The sequence below is a fragment of the Myzus persicae genome, unplaced genomic scaffold (genome assembly GCF_001856785.1).
Source record: "Myzus persicae strain clone G006 unplaced genomic scaffold, MPER_G0061.0, whole genome shotgun sequence".
NCBI classification, from domain to species: domain Eukaryota; kingdom Metazoa; phylum Arthropoda; class Insecta; order Hemiptera; family Aphididae; genus Myzus; species Myzus persicae.
In genome coordinates, this window is record NW_019104204.1 from 60183 (window position 1) to 80304 (window position 20122).

At 26.4% G+C, this 20122-nt stretch overlaps 1 protein-coding gene across 2 annotated transcripts; it reads left to right on the forward strand.

The window, feature by feature from the left end:
• Window positions 1-10963: 10963 nt before the first annotated feature.
• Window positions 10964-16170, forward strand: LOC111039961 (DNA-dependent protein kinase catalytic subunit-like). 2 transcript variants are annotated; one of them, XM_022323639.1, is made up of 13 exons: window positions 10964-11080; window positions 11143-11300; window positions 11590-11744; window positions 11815-12017; window positions 12872-13128; window positions 13211-13461; window positions 13523-13723; window positions 13782-13897; window positions 13964-14122; window positions 14974-15137; window positions 15257-15373; window positions 15445-15818; window positions 15985-16170. In XM_022323639.1, exons 1-13 carry the CDS (start codon window positions 11004-11006, stop codon window positions 16060-16062), a joined length of 2310 nt encoding a protein of 769 aa, XP_022179331.1. In that variant the 5' UTR covers window positions 10964-11003; the 3' UTR covers window positions 16063-16170. The 2 variants fall into 2 exon arrangements, with proteins under 2 accessions (XP_022179331.1, XP_022179332.1); XM_022323640.1 differs by lacking the exons at window positions 10964-11080; window positions 11143-11300 and having other exon boundaries at window positions 11631-11744; window positions 11831-12017.
• Window positions 16171-20122: the final 3952 nt, after the last annotated feature.

Genomic DNA, 20122 nt, shown 5'->3' on the forward strand with positions numbered 1-20122 from the left:
ATCAAATGTTAAGTGTTGAACTAGAAATGGACAGTTTCAATAATCATGAATGTATGGCACATTTGTGTGCCGTTATAAAATACTTAAGTTCAGAAAATACAATTGGAAGTGCGATGAAAGTAATAGATTTTTTCATACAACTATTAGACTTAATTTTTACTGCTTTTCTGACATATTACTATGAAACTGGTGTTGGAATTTAAAAAACTCGATGATGACTACTTAAAATAAATATTTTTCTAAATTGTATACAATTTATTTGAAAATATATTTATTGATATTTATGTATGTATACATTTATTATTAGGATTCTATTTTATATATTTTAGCCTAATGAGAATATGCCAGATTGGATGAATAATTTAAAATTAGCGTTCTGTGATAAAACAACAAACACAATTAATTCAAAAATATTGCTTATAAAATTGATAATCAACTGTGAAACTAATTTTGAACCATATGCGAAACACTGGCTTGGTCCTTTAATGCAATTTGTATTAGATAAACATCTTGGAAATAGTTTAAACTATTTTATAACTGATATGGTAATACTTAAATTGTTTTATTTACTCTATTGATACTTTCAATAAATCTATACAAAAATTTATATTTTTTAGGTATCAATGTTAGTTTCATGGCATAATATTGCAGTTCCGTCCACTGAATATGAGAAACAACTTGCTAAAAAGTTATTATGTTTTCTTTTGTCAGTATCCCATAGTGAAATAAAAAATGTATTTAAGCACAACATGGAATTCATCAAGTAAATATGTTTATTCCATAAAAATGAATCAAAATTAACCTTATACATTATATTTTACCAACCAATAATATTATAGATATTATCTACATGAGAGAAATTTGTGTAATATGTGTTATAAATGTTAAGCATGCTTAAGAGTTAAGATTGATATACACGCTTATGGGTCATCTTGTACAAACTAAATTGTTTGATTGCATATATTTATATTATATAACATGATTATAATTTATATATAATAATTACAAATGGAGAATGAAGAGCTATTTATCAAAAAATATTTCAAAATTGATTAATATTCAAATATAATTAGAACTTTTAATCTCCATTATGCTTTATTTAATATTTACTATTGATAGTATGTAATTATAATAAAATAGTATATGCTACATAGACCATTCATTTGTTTGTTGAGTTAGATAATCTAGTATTGTATTAGTATTTAAAAACTAAACCAATAAAAATCCCTCTGAGGAGGGTGAGCTACTGCTCATATTAACATTTCTTTACTGTTTTTGTTGTCTTTAATCCTCAAAGAAACAAATTAAGAATACACAGCCACACAGGTACTACTCAGAGCAGATTAATAATGAAAAAAAATAAATATTCATTTTGGAAACGACGTATACTATTATATGTAACTTAAATAGAACATCTTACTTGTATCTTCATATTTTTAGCTAGAATGTGTGAATATATCCTTAATAAGATGTGTAATGTGTATACTGTATATTTTATGGCTTATCCACTTCCTATAGATTTTATTCACTGCCAAAGTCTGGATTGGATAATATGTACATCAGAAGAACTTGAACTTTAGGGGTTATATATTACATAATAAATATATTGATTTATAAAATAAAATAAAACATTGCCGTATAAACAGCATTGCTCTTTTAGGCACAATATTTGAAAACATATATATGGATATATGTCAATGCTTGTCTAAGGGTTGGACTATAAGGGAAATAAAAAAATTGAAAGTTAAAATTTTATTTCATTTGGCTGTATTGAAAAATTAAAAATAATTGTATTTTGTATCTTTTTGTAGATTTATTGTTGAAAATTGGAAATGTTCACTGGAAATGGATTATGATGAACTTTTATCTTTAATAAAACCAAATCAAATAAATAACAAATCATTAGAATGTGGTTTGCATTTAATTGGAATCTTATCTGCTAATGGTATTATACCATTTAATGAATTTAATAAAAAAAGGTAATTATTATGCCAATTAATTTTTGAGCAGAGCTATGAATCTATTGATTTTACAATGATGTGTGTCTGTGTATGTAATAAGTAATTGAAAAAATGCTTTGATTTTCTTCTTCATTATCTTTGTCGGTCAAAATATGAATTTAGTTACTGCATTTGGGAGTTAAAATTAAAAATTTCCAGTGGATTCCAAAGGCGCAGGGAAAAACAAACAAAATTAAGGAAACCCGGGAATATTACGCCCAATCAGTTTTTGACAAAATCAATTTCAGTTTTTGGTGTAGCTCTAATATAAAATTACTGTAGATACATTAAAATTTTACTGAATATTAACATTAGCATTTACTATACACAGCTATTTATAGGTAATTTTTGAAGTGTTTTTTTTATTGATTTTAATACAAGATTCCTTGTAAAAAGTTGTTAATTAAAATTTACAAAAAGTTGAGCTTAAATCCACAGTTATTTTTCATGAGCATTCTTGACAAATTTTGTAAAACTCACAAACATTTACAAATTATTTTGAGTTGAAAATCCATTTAAAATTTTCTTTTTAAATCTAAGATTTGAAAATGAAATACAAGATTCCTCATAAGTTTGAAAAAATTAATTTACCCTATTGGGTTATTAATGCCTAATGGTAAAATAAATTACTTTAATCGCAATAATATCATAAAATGTACCTACTTAGTAATAATATTGGCTGACTGACTATCAGAACCGTTTTATCCTATACATTGGTTTTATATAATTGAATTTTAAATTTAACTCTACCAATTTAATGACTCTCTAGAGTGTAGACACATAATGTTCAACAAAGCTCTCCCCGCTGACTCGCCCTTTTTTTAAAATTAATTATTTTTGTTTTCTAGTTTTTTGAGTTCACTTACAGAAATCTTAAATCATAACAACCAAGTGATTTATTTGCTTAGTTCAGAGATATTTGGAATGCTATTAAAGTAATTATAAATGTGTTAAACCAGATGTAATGAATCTATTTTACAAATGTATTTTTGCACAGGATTTGTTTTGAAAAATTAGTTAATGAAATGGAACTGGTGCAGTGTCTGTCTTCGGTTTTAACATTTTCTGAAAGCATGGATGCAACAAAAGTTTTAAGTTGTCTTTATTATGTCCACAAGCATTACTCAAAGATTATTGACAGGTAATAAATGTTTGTTTTATATATTACAGTTATTATTTCACCTTTCTTCTTCTTTGAATATTAATAATAAATTGTTTTAATTCAAAAAATATCATTATCAATATTCTTGAATAAAGTTTGCAACATAAAAGATATTATTATAATTTATTATTCATAAGTTAATACTTTTTTAACAATATGTGTTAATTTTATGATGTTTTTGTACTTAAATTTTGTTTAAGTTATTTGGATGATTTATTTCATATTTTTGAGAAACTTCAAGGTATTCATCGAACTCAGTGTTTAGAAATGATTCTAAATAGATTGTCCATAATTAATAATCCATTTGAAAAAATTACAGAACTAAATGGTTTTTTCAACATGCTAAAAGACAAGTATGTATTTGTATTAAAAAAAATATGTACAATTTGTGCTTCAAATTATTATTACCAGAGTTCAGAATTATATATACTTAAAAAACTGAAATATATTAATATTTATTATGCAATAAAAAATGTAAATGTATATTCATATAAATAAATATTAAATAGTTTATCAAAGGAGCACACAACACAAATAAAAAAATTCTTTAAATCTTTTTTAAATGTTAAATTATTGTAGTTATGGTTATATGAAATGATTTTGTGAAGATACGATGTAAAAAAAAATATTACTTTAAGAGATATTAAGAGATGTAGAATAGCCACGTGACGTCACTGGGCCGGAGTCATCGTAATTGCCTATCTTATACGTGTAAAAGTTCCTTGCTTCACACAACGATTTATCAATCTAAACATTTTCTTTTTAAAATTTAATTGACCTATAAATGTGTGGTTTTATGTGTTTAAGACGATGCAAGAATCAAAATTTCATTATGACGTTTAGTTTTTTAAGTATTAAAAATCTTAAAACAGACATTTTGGTTCAACGGCGGACACGTTGTTCGAACGCCACGCGCCGCTCGCCATGACGTGCGGTTTAACCAAAATGTCTCTTTTAAGATTTTTAATATTTAAAAAACTAAACGTCATAATGAAATTCTGATTCTTGCATCGTCTTAAGCACATAAAACCACATATTTACATGTAAATTAAATTGCAAAAATAAAATGTTTAGGTTGATAAATAGTTGTGTGAAGCGAGGAACTTTTAAACGTATAAGATAGGCAATTACGACGACTCCGGCCCAGTGACGTCACACGTCTTTTTTCAATTGCTCATTACTTATTGAATAATGTGAGTAGAAACGTAAAACCTATACCATTATACTTAGAATTGAACATTCTTTCAAATAAAAAAAACTTATTTTTTGTGTTGTGTGCTCCTTTAATAAGAATAATTAATAATATTAAAGGTTTTAAAATTGACATTTAAGAAAATATATTTATTTGATGTGAAATTATTATGATAAATAGAAATTAGTGTATTGAAATTATGTAGTTATGACAAAATATGTAAAAATGTATTTATGATGAAATCGTAAGGTAAACGTTAGAATAACTATATAGATGGGGAATCTTTTAAAATACATTTCACCCTTGTTAAATGAGGTTAATTGCACTTAATAAAAAGCAAATATTTACTTATAAATCCTAGCCCTAATTATATTACGCTCCACTGAAAAATACTTTTATACATTATCAGCTCCTGACCGCTAATGGTTGTACCCAGTGCTTAAATTAGAACAAAAATTGAGGACAGATGCTGATTTTAGTTTAGAAAACTATTCTATCATGCACAGTAACCATAGGAGAATATGTCCCCCTACACATATTGTAGTAAATTAAATAATTAACCCAACAACATTAGAATATTTATTACTGACACTTATTTTATTGTTAAGTGCCTTTTATTCTATGTTATAGGTATATTTCATACAGTCATCAACAATAACCCATTTTCTAACTTTCTAAGTAATTTCTCTCTCACTACTCCAGACATATTATTACGTTCCTGTATCTTAGAGTATTATCATTTGCCAGTAATCATACAATTTTAAGAAACCCTGGATCGCATTATGTTTAGCTTAAATAATTAGATCATATTGATCTCAAAATTTAAATTTAAAGAAGGTTAAAAAAATTTAAAAAATTAATTTTATTGTAGCATACACAGTTAACAGAGCATAAATAGTGAAGCAGTAAAAAATTAATTAATTTTTCTTATCGTAAAATCATGAAAATAAAATATTTTAGCAAGTCAATAGACACTAACTATGTATGTTTATGTAGTTATAATACTGATAGTAAATGCATCGACTGTTAGATGATAGCCGTTTCCCAGGAAAAAATAACCATTACTTTGCTAAAAATAAATGAAGAGACAATTCAAAAGTAGGCATCCCCAGGAAAAAAAAAAAGCTGGAATGTCCGCTAGTGGGCGACTCCACTCAAGTCCCTCTGTTATATTTTGTCTTCTTTCTAACCATCTATTGTGCTTATTATACTAAATATTGTATAAGTCAAATAAAAAAAAAAGACATCCCCAGGAGGTACTTGTTTCTAGCATTCGTCGCTTAGTTAAAAAAGGGGAATGCTGAAATCTATAAAAAAATTAAAGTGGACTCTGTATGCCTTCACCCCCCCCCCCCCCTTTCAACTCTGCTAATTCGAGCACTGGTTGGACATGGAAGTTAAATATAATAAGTAGTATTTGTGAACACTTTATTATAGTTTTATACTTTTAATGATATATTAAACAATACGATATTTAAATAGTTCTATGTATTGTAAAATTATATAAATATAAGTAGAACATTTTAATAAGACTTAGTTATATTGGTAATTTGAACAGTATATTTATTCACAATTTTTGGATTATTACTGTGAATTTAGTTAAATAATATTTCTGGTTGCTGACCGCATTGAGAAATCTGGACCCTATTTTGAAATTTCAAAATTGTAATTATTAGTTACCTATGTACATATTATTTGTACATTATTCAAAAGTCTTGACTCATATTTTCGATTGAAAATTAAATAAAAAATATTACTTTATATAACATAAATTGTTGTAAGAAATTTTAAATTCTTAAATTTTAAATACTAAAACCGTTTTTCTTAATATTTAGCGGAACTGATAATCAACTAATATGTTTAAACATTACTTTACAACTTATACCAATTATTCGTGCTGAAAATGTCATGATATTAATAAAAATAATTGCTGACATTTCTCAACAATACAGTAAAAATCATAGAAAGTTAATTTATGATATTATGTATTGCACTTATGAAATTTACTTGTGAGTTAAAGAATTATTATATTTAAAATATATATACATGTATTAAATTAATAATATTTTTTAATGGTATTTTAATTGTATAGAGGAAATAACGCTGATACGTCTAAACAAATTACAGAAGAATGTAAAAAGGTCTTATTAAATGGTCTAATGGATAATGATGATGAACTTCGCCATAACGTATTTAGGTTGCCAAAATCATTAATACAATTAAATAACTTAAATTGAATTAATCATTTTTTATTTTTACTTATTAGGTTTTGGGCTGATGATAAAAGATTACCACTGAAATGTGTTGATCGTTTACTAATTCTTTTGGATCAACTCTATTCACCAGACATTGAATCACATTTTTTAGGAAACTTTGTTAGCATTCTACTAGAATCGTGTTGCACTTCTCCAGATTACAATCAAAAAATATTTCAATATCCTCTGCATGCTTGTGAATTTGAAGATTATAATTTAACAGCATCATGGCGTGCTAAACATCTGTCTACTTTTCCTAAATATGCTGATACTATAATTAGCCAACTTAACCGTTCAAATACACTTGGAAATTCTGAACCTTCTATTAAGCAAACCTTCCAACTAAAAAATACAATAACTTTACAGTTTCCACCCACTGTACTTCAAACTCAACTAACTAATAATATTTCAACTCTAGATTCTTATTCTCCAATGTCATTGGATGAAATTAACGTATCTACTTTGGATGTAAGTCAACAAATCTGGAATCAAAATTTAGGTATATTCTTTTATTTTTTCTAAATTTTAATGAAATTAATAATTTTCTATTATAGTTCTTTTTACTTCAATAATAATAATATAATATACTGCACAGTGTAATATATAATGTTTAATTTCAATTTTATAATATTTAGTACTCAATTGTTATATTTTAGATAATACACTAAATTCAACATCAGATTTTATACAGAAAAAAAAAGTGCGTATATTACGTGACAAATCAATATTAAGTAAACATTTTGCAATGAAAAATGTACAAACAAATATTAAACGTGAAATATTCAAAAAAGAAAGAGCACAAAAACGTGAATCATCTGTTAATATGTATAGAAAATATAGGATTGGGGATTTTCCTGATATTGAAATTACAAATGCATCTGTAATTAAACCATTAATTGAATTATCCAAAGTAAGTATCATTAAATACAATCCTGATCTAGATATAACATAGTTTCTTTTAACACGTTAACTGCCATTCAACTGCCAGCCATCTATAATTCTCAAATTGTATATGTTGACCACTGACGCCCATAGTTGATCATTACTATCACTCCACATGACTGTAAATACATTTTCCATGGTGCTACAATAATGCCAAAAAAAGCGCTGTGGCATAACGGAAATCATTACAATTTTTCCGAAGTAATACATTTTTATTTTTATATTTTTTTCAAATACATAGTATTCAGAAATTTTAAATAACACTGTAAAATCTGCCTGGTATATAACAAAAATCTATTGTATACTGCCAGCATTGCCTCTCATGGCGGTTAACTTGTTAAAAAGCAACACTGTATCCTGGTGATTTGTATTACGTTTTTATTTAAATACATTGAATGAGTCCCAGAAAACACACTGGTACTTCCTTAATACATCGGAAATATAATTTTATATTTTCACCTTAATGTGAGTTAACTTACATTTAAAGAATAATATAATATTTCTATAAAAAAAATTTAATCATAACATAGGTTCATTTATGTTTTAAAATCTGTAAATTAGAACAGTTCTTGCTCATGTTCTTTTTCAAATAAGAAACCACTGTAACGCATGGAGCCGGCAGAGCTTGAGGTGTCAACAGCAATGGTCTATGGATGTAAGAACTAGACCTGGTTTTGTCTGGCGCCCGGTGTTTTCTTATTTGAAAAAGAGTAAAGTAAATATATTATATATATAATACATATATTATTATTGGTATAACATGATTTTCCTTTCTCATCATTAAATAGTGTATAAACTCAATTTAAAAATTAATTTTTCAGAGGGATAATAATATAGCAAGGATAATTTCATCATCAATCATGTGCGGATTGAAAAATAATCCAAAAATTAATCAGCAATATTTTGAAAGTTTGAATAAATCTTTAACTACTATGATAAATCACAGTCATTGTAATCACAGTCTTGTGGGCTTTATCTTAGATACAGCATACTGTTATCCTACACAAATTAATTTAGATCCAAATAGAGTAACTGAAGGCAAGTGTATTTCCTATCCCTAAGAATGAACTATTTTTAACATTTGTATCATTTTATTAGTTGCAACATCTTGTGGATTAATGTCATTAGGAGCATTAGTTATAGAAACTTCAATAAATTATTTACAATCAACACAAATGGATGAACATATTGAAAAAAAATCTAAAATTACATATAAATGCCTAGATGATAATTGGATGAAATTAGCCGAGTAATATCATTATATATATTTTTTGTTTTTTTACTTATTATACATAGGTAATTAAGCTTTTGTTTTTTCAAAGGATATACAAAAATATGGGTGAATTGGATGTTGTTGAAGGTATATTTCAGGAAAAAATTAATAATTTATCATGTGACTCATTAAAAGAGGCATTGAAAGCTGAACAATCGCATGATTGGCGAATTGCTCAAATAAAGTTTAAATCAGTATTAGAATGTAATGATGAAAGTATAATTTTAGAAAGTGATAAAGACTTTTTGTTTGAAGAATATTATAAAGTATTAAAATGTTTTCTTTGAGTAACTTATCCCAAAATAATAACCCATACCTAATTAATTGTTTTTCTTAATTTTATTTTAGTGCTCAGAAAATTTATCTGACTGGAAAGGAATCAATAAAATGTTAAAATCTCAAACTGGAGAAAATTATGAGAAAATTTGGAACAATAATTGGTAAGTATTAAATTATAAACTAATTTCAGTAAATATTAGCTATTTGAATTTTTTAATGTCTTACATTTGTATGGTAAAATTATAGGTATAAAGAACATCTTTTACATAGGATTTTACATTCAGAATTAAATGAAATACTTAACGGCATATCTGATGGCAAATTTTTAGAAACATTTAGCAATTGGTTAAATGATAGACATAAAGAAGATTATATATTGGTAATACATTTTGCATACATATGCATTTTTATTTTATATTAATAAATGTTTACAATTTATATTTTTAAATTACCTTATTTGTTTAAATGTTAAAGACATGTGTACCAGCTCAAGCTTGTATGATATTTTTATGTTGTGATGATTTTAATAAAGCACAGCTATGGTGCAAACTTGGAATGCGCATTTTTCTTAAAGAATGGGCGAACATATCACCTCAATATTATAAACTACGTGCTGATAAATTATTAAATTTACAAACACTGTCTGAAATCTATGTGAGACTATTAATTCATTTAATGTTAATTGTAAATTTATTTTAAGTATATTATTATTTAGTATTTCACAAAATTATCTTCAATTCAATCCAATGATAATACCAAAATCATTAAAAGACAAATTCAAACATTGCAATCGCAACTGCCCATAGGTTCTGACTCATTATTATTATGGGACAAAAAAATGCTCAACAGGTTATTATTAAATACTATTTATGTATCTATATTATATATTAATATAGTAGTTACTACATCACATTTATTTTAACAGATCAATTTTCTTAAATAAGATCAAGACAGATATAGATGAATTGCCATCAGAAGAAAAATGTTGTTTTAAACAAATTTTAAACAATTATGAAGTGGAATCAATGTTAGCTTTAATTGAAAGCGCCATAAATAAAAATAATTTTCATGTTGCTAAGAAATACATGAATGAATTTAGATTTGAAGTAAACATTTTCAAGCAATTTCACAGAATTATACTTTAAAATTAATATAAATTATTTCAGAATACTGAAAATTGGACATCAGATTTGATACTGTGCCGTAGTAAAATATTAGCAATGTCTAGTTGTTATACAATTGATACAGAAAAAAAACTTAAATACTATTTAAATGCTTGGTCAGAATTAGGTAATATTTACTATAAGTCTATAATAAAGTAGATTAAGAGGATGTTATATCCGGATGTGTTGTCTCCGTCTTATAAGAGCGTAACATATCAAATTTTCTGTTCATCAGATAACGCTTAGCTCTGTTAGCTTAAAAATTAGAGTGAATTGACCTCTTATTAAAATTAAAGGTAAGGTTATTACGGAGGCCTTCTCATTGGCTTTTTATTATATTTTAATTTTAAGGAGAGTTTTAAGTATTTTAAAATTGTAAATTGTTTGTACAACTTTAAAAAAATAACTTTAAAATTAAAATATAATAAGAAGCCCATGAGAAGCCCTCCGTAATAATCTTACCTTTAATTTTAATAAGAGGTCAATTCACTGTAATTTTTAAGCTAACATAGTTAAGCGTGATCTGCTGAATGTAAAATTTGATATTTTACACTCTTGTGAGACGGAGACAACACATGCGGGTATTACGTCCTCTTAATACATGATATCAGATATATAAATTTATTGTATTGTTTTTAATTTTAGATACTCTAAAACAGTGTTCTCCAATTTGTTTATTAAAAACTAATTTTCACATTGCAAATATTTCTAAGAATATATCTCATGTTTTACATAAAATGTCAGATTTTAATTTATTATCAAAAAATATATTATTTGAGATAATGAGTAAAATAAAAGGCAACATACAATTTGGGTAGGTTATTTGTAGTGTATTTTTTTTCAATATTATTTTATTGGCATTGTTTGTGTTTACAGAAGCCTTGATGAAGTTTTACAACAAATTGACCGTACTATTTTACAGAACTTAAAAAATTGTATACATATTGCTTTTAATAGTAATTTATGTACTAAAATGATTGTTGATTCTCATTTGATGTTAGCTCAGTATTGTTTAGAGGAGTTAAATTTTAAAGGTATGTTCTACATACTAAAAAAAAAATTTTAAGATCATGATTAAAACAATTTATTTTATTTATTCCATTATTAAGTCTATAAATCTGTACTTATTTAAATAAATTAAATATTTTAACTTCATTTATCATTAGTTCATTGGCTATGGATGTATGGACATAGTTACTCAATTAACATAACTTATAAGCACAAATATATTTTATACAATTTTAACAAATTATAAATGCACATAAAACTTATTTGTATGTAATAAACCATGTACATCTATAAAGTTACATTGTATACTTACAGAAAACTCTGAAGACAATCAGAAATGTATGTTATTTATAGAATCTGTTTTAAAAGCAATGAAATATGGTTCCAAAAAAGCATCAGAATTATTTCCTATTATATTACAGTTTGAAAATCTATCTGACTGTTCATTAAAAGAAACATTCATTTCAGAAGTATTATATATTATCTAACTTAAGAATTTATTAGTATTTAATTGTATATTTTCATTGATTATATGTTTAGAATCAAAATGTTCCAGAGTTCATGTTTTTACAATGGATAAATCAGATTTTAGGTTGTTTGGATTCTCCTTTAATTGATGTAGTCAGTCCACTTTTAATTCGTTTATGTCAAGTTTATCCTAAGGCTATTCAGTTACCTTTGAAAATTTTTATGGAAAAAAATGTGTATAATTATGAAAGGTCTGAAACATTCTTGAAAGCTAAGTATGTTGTTTATAGATATATTATTATATAACTTAATGTAATTGTTCCTTTATTTATTATTAATAAATTATTACTTTCTATGGACCCATACAATTATTATGATTAACACTTTTGAAATGATTTAAAAGTTTAATACTAGTTTATAATAATTTTTTTGCATTCATTTCATAGTCAATTTTTGTGTTCACAATTATTTAAAAAAAATAGATTTAAATATTTCCTATGTTATAACAAGAATATCAACTTAAGTAATTTTCCACATTAAATATGTGACCCTTGATCACATACCCCATATTTTTATATTTAATTAAATATAAATAAATACTTATAAATTTAATAATAATTTAAAAAAATTATACATATAAAGAAATATTATTTAGTAAAATATCATTCAATAATACGCAAACAGATAGATTGCATACCATTCTAAATATTCTAAATTTTGTCAGTGTCAACGAGGTAGGGTATAATTGAATAAGTAATTTTTTCTGTATAAATGTAATAGTGTCTTCTCCTAAGTCCTGACTGAATAATTAAATTCAAATTTTTGGCTAACAAAATAATGTTTACGCCCCAAATTAAACTATTACTAATTATCTCACGGCAAATTACAATAATAGTCATGATTATGGCTAGACTCAGGTATAGATATTATATTATTAAAATAGAAGTGAACTTTTATAAGGATAAAGTTTAATTATCGTCCCAGTCAACTCCGTAGATGCATAGTAGGGGACAAGTATTTAATTTAATTTTCTTATTCATTAATCATATTTTAAAATAGTTATATTATCTCAAATTTGTTTGATTAAAAATTATACAAATCCAATAACTTAATGTATTTTATTTTACAGACTCGTTCCATTAATATCTGATATTAATTTGGACATGTTTGTAAAAGCTATAAGTAATGTTTGCTGTCCATTTACTCAGCTCCTAGAATATATGAATGATGTGCAAGAGAGTTTAAAAACAAATAATTTGGTTATGATTAAATTGGCATTTGAAAATGTGTTTAAGAACTGTTTTATTACTGAAGAAAACCAACAATTCAAAGGAAAGGAATTCAAGACATTGGATATATTTATAGATAGTCTTAAATCAATTTTTGGTAAGTTACTTGAATATTTGAATACAATATAACATTACTTTGCCAACATGTTATTTTATTTTTAAATTTTTCATATTTACAGAAGAATTTCAATCATCTACTTCCAATCTAAACAATGTTTGTATAGCATTAACAGAAATTAAAAAACAAGTAGATACTCATAAAAATGAATACTGCAGTAGAAAAATGTCTACTCATTTAATTAATTATTGTCCGTGGCTAGCTCAGTATTCTAATCATAATATAGACAGTATAGAAATTCCAGGACAGTATTCTGGAACAAAAAAACCTAATATTGATAATCATATTACTATTGCATCATTTAAACCAAATGTAAAATTCTTAAATTAGTTGTATAATAGAAATGGTCTAAATATTATTTTTTAAATATAAGGTTCAAGTAATTTGTTCAATGAGAAATCCAATTAAAATTACCATGGTAGGAAACAATGGAAAAAAATATAGTTTCTTAATCAAATTTGGTGAAGATTTAAGGCAAGACCAACGAATTCAACAAATACATGAAGTGATAAATGATGCATTGTCAAACAGTGCTTATTGTTGTGACAGACAACTATCACTTTTAACTTATTTAGTAAGACATTTTTTTTTTTTTTTTTTAAACTAAAAATATTAAAAGATAATTATTTTAGGTATTTCCATTATCAAAAAAATTGGGTATGATTGAATGGATTAATAATACAGTCACATTAAAAGATTTCATTTGTGAATCTTTTCCTGGTGGGAAAGAATTTGGAATGAAACAATTGTTAGTACTTAATAAAATATTTTTACAAAATGTTATTAGGTATAGTTTAAATTGTATTATTTTTAGACATTCTAAAATGGTTGAACATTATCGTTGGCTGTCTGAAAAGTCTGATTCATCAAACAAGTTAGCTGTCTATGTACAAGCAACTATAAATAATAATAGTATGGTTACTGTTGCAAAATTTAAACAGCTTATCCAATCAATCCCTGAAGATATATTAAGGTACTTTCCTCATAGTTTCTTACTAATTGACTAACTGATCTTGGTGGGGTTTTTTTGTGCACTCTTGTGTTCTGCTTAACACATAATAATATATGCAATTCTAAAAGAAAATGATACGTTGGCTGCACATGCATTTAAGAGAACTATACCAGCATAGGCGTGTCCACAGGTCTTGCTTGTCATGCACAGGCATGACCTGTAAAAATTGATCTAAATTTAAAAATTGAATTTAAAATCTTTAAATCCCAATACCCTAACAGAATTTTTTTATTTTTGGGGGAAGAGGGTATAGTTTTCCCCTCTCCTGAACATGCCACTGTTGTACATGAACTGTGAATGAGGTCTGATCTGGTCTGGTCACCTTTGTATACCAGCATATTATTTTATCACGTTTATTTTTGTTAATTTTAATTTTAGAGAGATTGACCTATTATTGAATTTAAAGGTAAAAGCTAATAACATTGTCTCTTCTATTGTAGGTTTTTTTATATTTTAATTTTAAAGTAAGTTTTAACTTTGTATAATATAACAATTTGATAATGTACATTATACCAATATACACATAGCTTTTGGTTTGTTAATAGATCAATTCAATCTAATATTAAAAGCAAAAATCTAAAAGAACTAAACTAACTTCTGAAAGAAACTTATTATATTACTTAAACAGAGTAAATGGGGGGGGGGGGGGATTGGTGTTCTTTTAAACCTTCTATTAAGTCAGATCTAAGATAATAATAATACTCCTATTGTTCTTTCTCTAATTTATTATAGTCTTAATAATATTGTTGTGTATATTTTATGTAATTGATTAATTATTATTGATTAATATTAAGACACTATTTTATTTTTAGGAAATCTTTATTAAACCTATGTCATTGTGCTGAAATGTATATTTCCTTGAGATCAAAATTTATTACTAGTTTCTCAGTACTTTCAATTTGTCATTGGTTGTTGGGAATCGGTGATAGACATCTTTCCAACACAATTGTTTCAACAAAAACGGGATTTTGCATAGGTGATACAATATTCTGTATAGTTATATTATAAACATCTGCCATTCTAATATTTTACTTATAATATAAGATGATTAACTATTTATTGTTTTGTTATTTTAATTTATTAAACAATTTTTAGGTATTGATTTCAATTTTGCATTTCATACAGCAACTAGTATACAAGTAATACCTGAACTGATACCATTTAGAATGTCTCCTCATATTGTTTCTTTAATGACACCTCTAAATTTAACAGGTTTGTTAGCAGATTTATTAAATTTTCATTTAAATATTTCTCTCAATAATAAATATGATTACTATTTTAAGGTTTTATTCGTGAAACAATGGTACATACATTAAAAACTTTAATTGATAACCGAGAAATGTTGCTGTCTGTAATGCAGGTCTTTATTAATGATCCTTCTGCAGACTGGGCAAAAATAGCCAAAACTCTAACTTTAAGAATTGATAGTGACTTCAACTCTAAAGAAATACAATGGTTTCCTAAACAAAAAATACTCTCTGGCAAAGACAAAATGAATGGCATTAATCCTATTGAAATATTATGTCGTGAGCTTGAGATTTCTTGTATATCTAACGATTACAAAAAAGCATTGCTTAATATACTTAAAAGTGATTCTCAAAACAATACATACAAACGGTCAGAACTACAAAAATGTAATATCACACATAATCAACAGGTATATAATTATTATAATTAATTATAATATGAATTAAATTCATTCAATATTTTTATTTTATATTATGTCATAATACATGTGTATTTAATATTAAGTTGATGTATTAATTTTAAAAATATAAATAATTTCTATTTCAGCTAATTAATTCAATCTTTTTTTTTTTTAGATTGATTGCCTATTAGATATAGCGACCGACCATCAAATTTTATGTTTAGCATATAGCGGTCTTCAACTTTGGGTTTAATTTAAATCCTCTTTTTTATAATTATTTTTTTATATATATATACTTATTTTTTCATCATTTATCTGTAAAAAAAAACTACCTAATAGTTAGATTTTGTCATTTATACAATATAAAGTTCAAAAATAAATATGAGTACCTCTGAAGGTATTAATATTTGTTTATTTTAGATCCTAGTATAATACTATAGTACTTTTTGTATCGATATATCATTTCAATATGTCGTTTTATTTTTGTGCATAATATAACATTTTATTTTAGGAAATCAACAAGAAATTTGTTGTAAGTATTATGTTTAGTTTATAAGTTTATGTATTTGAATAATAATAATAATGTCATGAATAAAATTATTAGGTTTTAATAAGTTTTCTGTGGAGGTATGCTAGCAAAATCCAAATGTAATATACGAGTAATATTAATTGTTAAAATAAAGTCTAGGGTACTAGCATAGTAACGTGTAGCATTTGGTTCAGCATTTGAGTGGTTTTCGATTAATATAATAATAATAATATAATAGAATTGTATACTTTTATAGTTCTTAGGCGATTAGTAAAAATAATGTACAGATTTTATTGACAAGACTTATTATATCACATGCAGAGTGATTCTCACCCCATTTTTATGAACCTATTAATTATTATACATTCATTAAATTATTTTTTGTTTAAATAGTGAAATATTCCTAGCTCAAATTTTTTGGAGTGACCAAAGTCCCTCACCATAATATTTTTTTAAATTATGTATGCCTACTAAATATCAATAACTAACTTTTAAATTGGAGGGAAAGGCTAAGACCCTTCAAGTCCCCCACACATTTATGCCAATGGTTATAAGTTATAACTGATAATATTATACACATTTTAACATAGGTACCTACCTTCAAAGACGAAAAACTATTCTGATCTCCTATGTTGTATAATTAATATATATTTAGACAGATACGCCAACGGATTCGATTTGACACTTTGTCTCCCACAGTCCTCGACTCCTATAGTAGTCCTATCCATCCGTCAAATTGATTGTCCTCAGTCAGTCAATCCCGTAATCCAGTGAACCAGTTAGATATAATATAACAATTTGCCTAGCCGCCTAGGTACCTAGTATTTAACAATATTTTTTATATAATATATACCTATTGTACTATCGTGATCGTGTTCACTTATTATTCGTAATCAGTCGTCGACCTGTAGCACTCATTCCTAATTATAACATTTTTTAGTACCTAGGCTAGAGACATATATTAATCAATTATAGAACGTAATATTACACATATATCCAGTGCGGCACTGCCGCAACTAAAATAACTACGGCCTTGGACGACAGACACAATCAATGTATAAAGTCCTTAAGGCGTATAGGTATGTACGAAATATTTTTTCATAAGCCCATAATTCACGAATTAGGTCCATACAAAGAGGCAATGATGGTAACAAATTTAAGAAGCCTAAACATCGTATGTGATGAAAGTGGTAACTACCTACCAAAGTACCCAAAAAGTCCGGTAGGTACATGTAGTTAAGTAAAAAGAAAAAAATGATGTGATGCACAATCAAACTTCTAATTAGTATTAATATAAATTGTAACCAAATGATTTACGTGACGAAATAAATAAGTAATCTTGTTGCAATAGGAAGTATATCGATTAAATAAACCTATTGTTATACATGCCTACTTTCATACCGGAATTTTGTCTAAATAGGTGTATTATTTTTTTTACGATAAATAAACTGATAAGTCATAGTATCATAGTATTAGATAAATGTAATTATCATATTTATTTTTAAAGATTGTTGTACATATACATAATACATATATTATAGGTACCTATATACCAGAATTTTTTTAGTCAAGATAATTTATACCTAATTAAACAGAGAAATCATTTTATTACCTATAATACGTAAATAAATCATGGTAATAATACTAAGTAAGCACCTACCTAATTGTAATCATTTTTTTTTTAAATAATTTTTACTTTTGTTTTATATATATACCGGACTTTTTTTATCCCTGACTTTTACCCTGGACTTTTATGGCTTAAGACTTATCTACTCCGGACCTTTTTTCCTAGGATTTTTTTACTGCGATTTGATGAAAGTACATCCAGTGTGCTTTTTATTAAAATATAACTAGGTGCTCTATATGCAGCATACCACATATAATAAAAATTCATGTGTAGCGCTAAAATAACAGTAGCCAGTAGTTATACCGAGGAAATGGTTTTGTCTAGTGGCTATTCAGCAATGAGAACCGTCGCCGGTTTTAATATAGTAACGGCAGCCGTTCCTCTTGCATTTTGATTCTAGATAGGGTGCAAATGGGCACCGGGAAACTACTGTGCTTATTACTCTCCCCTATTGGCTATTGTATATTTTATATTAGAACATTCTAATTTCCAGAGAAACTAACTGTATATTGTGAAATCAATGTGGTGGTTGTGAACATGTTTTTAATATTTTTTCGTGGGGTGTATCCGTAAAGGTACCCTTAACCTTGCAACGTTTTCTTGTGTACGCCCCTTTATTTATATAATAAATACAGTTGATTTTACGATACCTACAACTATATATAGGTACATACAGGCTACAATGGATTTTAACAAAGACTGAAAAACCCATAGAAAAGTAAGTAGAAAAAAAACCTACGCGTCAGCTTTATAGTGATTTTTAATAGCAACGGATATACGTTGTACCTAGGTATGGGCTATGATAATAAATAAATAATAATATTATTTTACAGATTGCACTATTGCAGATCGATCTTGTCCAACGATGTATAAGAATTGCACAAAAGGTTCGACCCTCCGTTGCTTTTATGTTTTATTATTTTCTCGGTACACCATGGACACATATTTATATTATATATTATTGACTATTGTACCTATAGGTTATACCCTATATCAGTTAATATTTTTTTTTTGATCAATCAACTGCTTAGTTCCAGTTTATAAATAGATACTGTTGTTTATAGACTTTGAAAATGTGCAAATAACAAATATACAATATTGTATAAAATATATTACAATCAGCGCCGGCGGAAGGTTAATATTTTACGACAGTCATAGATAAATGGACAAATGGTCTGAAACTCGTTGCCTAAGACCCCGGTCGTCTTAAAAGTGTTGTGGCAATTCACCATTAATCATTATGAAATACTTGACATTTTAAATGCATTAAAAGAGGTATCGAACACATTATTACTTTATTATAAAGATTATGGGTTGTTAATATGGGACTTTCGTCTTTCACACGTGCATGATGCATCATAGTAAAATCCACCCACTATAGTTTCCACCAGTACGGTCGGACGGAAGTGAAGCGATAAGGATAATAAAAACAGATTTGAATCCAACGTGAAGTGAGACCGACCAACTGGCCACTTTTTTCCATTTAATGTTAGTTATTCTTTTCTAAGTAATGAATAACATTTGAAAAATATTCTGTAAACTTTCAAATCAAAATTAGGGTGTATTTAGAAAAATGGACTTTTTTCGGTTTTAGTTCGCATTGCTTCGCGAAAAAAAAATGGACTATCCGGTCTCATTTAAACTTGACATCAAATTTGAATTTGTTTTTAGAATATCTCTTCCCTGCATGTCTGCATCTCTTCGCTATGTACCTCCTATTGGAAAGCAAAATTTGTCTTTTTTGAAAAATGGTGAACTACGGCAATTAAAAATGTTATATAATGCAATCTGCGACAAAACCGTTAATATATTTATCATACAAACTTCGACATTTTATTTCAGTAAAAGAGTAGATAGGTACTTAGTATATTCTCACAAGTAACGGAACCAATAATTGTTAATTTACTATATGTTACGTAAACACTTAAATATACATTTGAATTTACCTAACTAATTTTCAGTTCAAAACGCCACTGCGCAATATAACATGAATAATAATTAAACCATATAGGTTGTACCTACAATCTACATTACACACACCTATCTGACTACCTGTCTACCCAAGTAGGTACCTATATGACGTTATCGTATCGATATACCTATATATATATATATAAATTAAGTATATGTATATGAGAATGAAAGTATATGATTGAA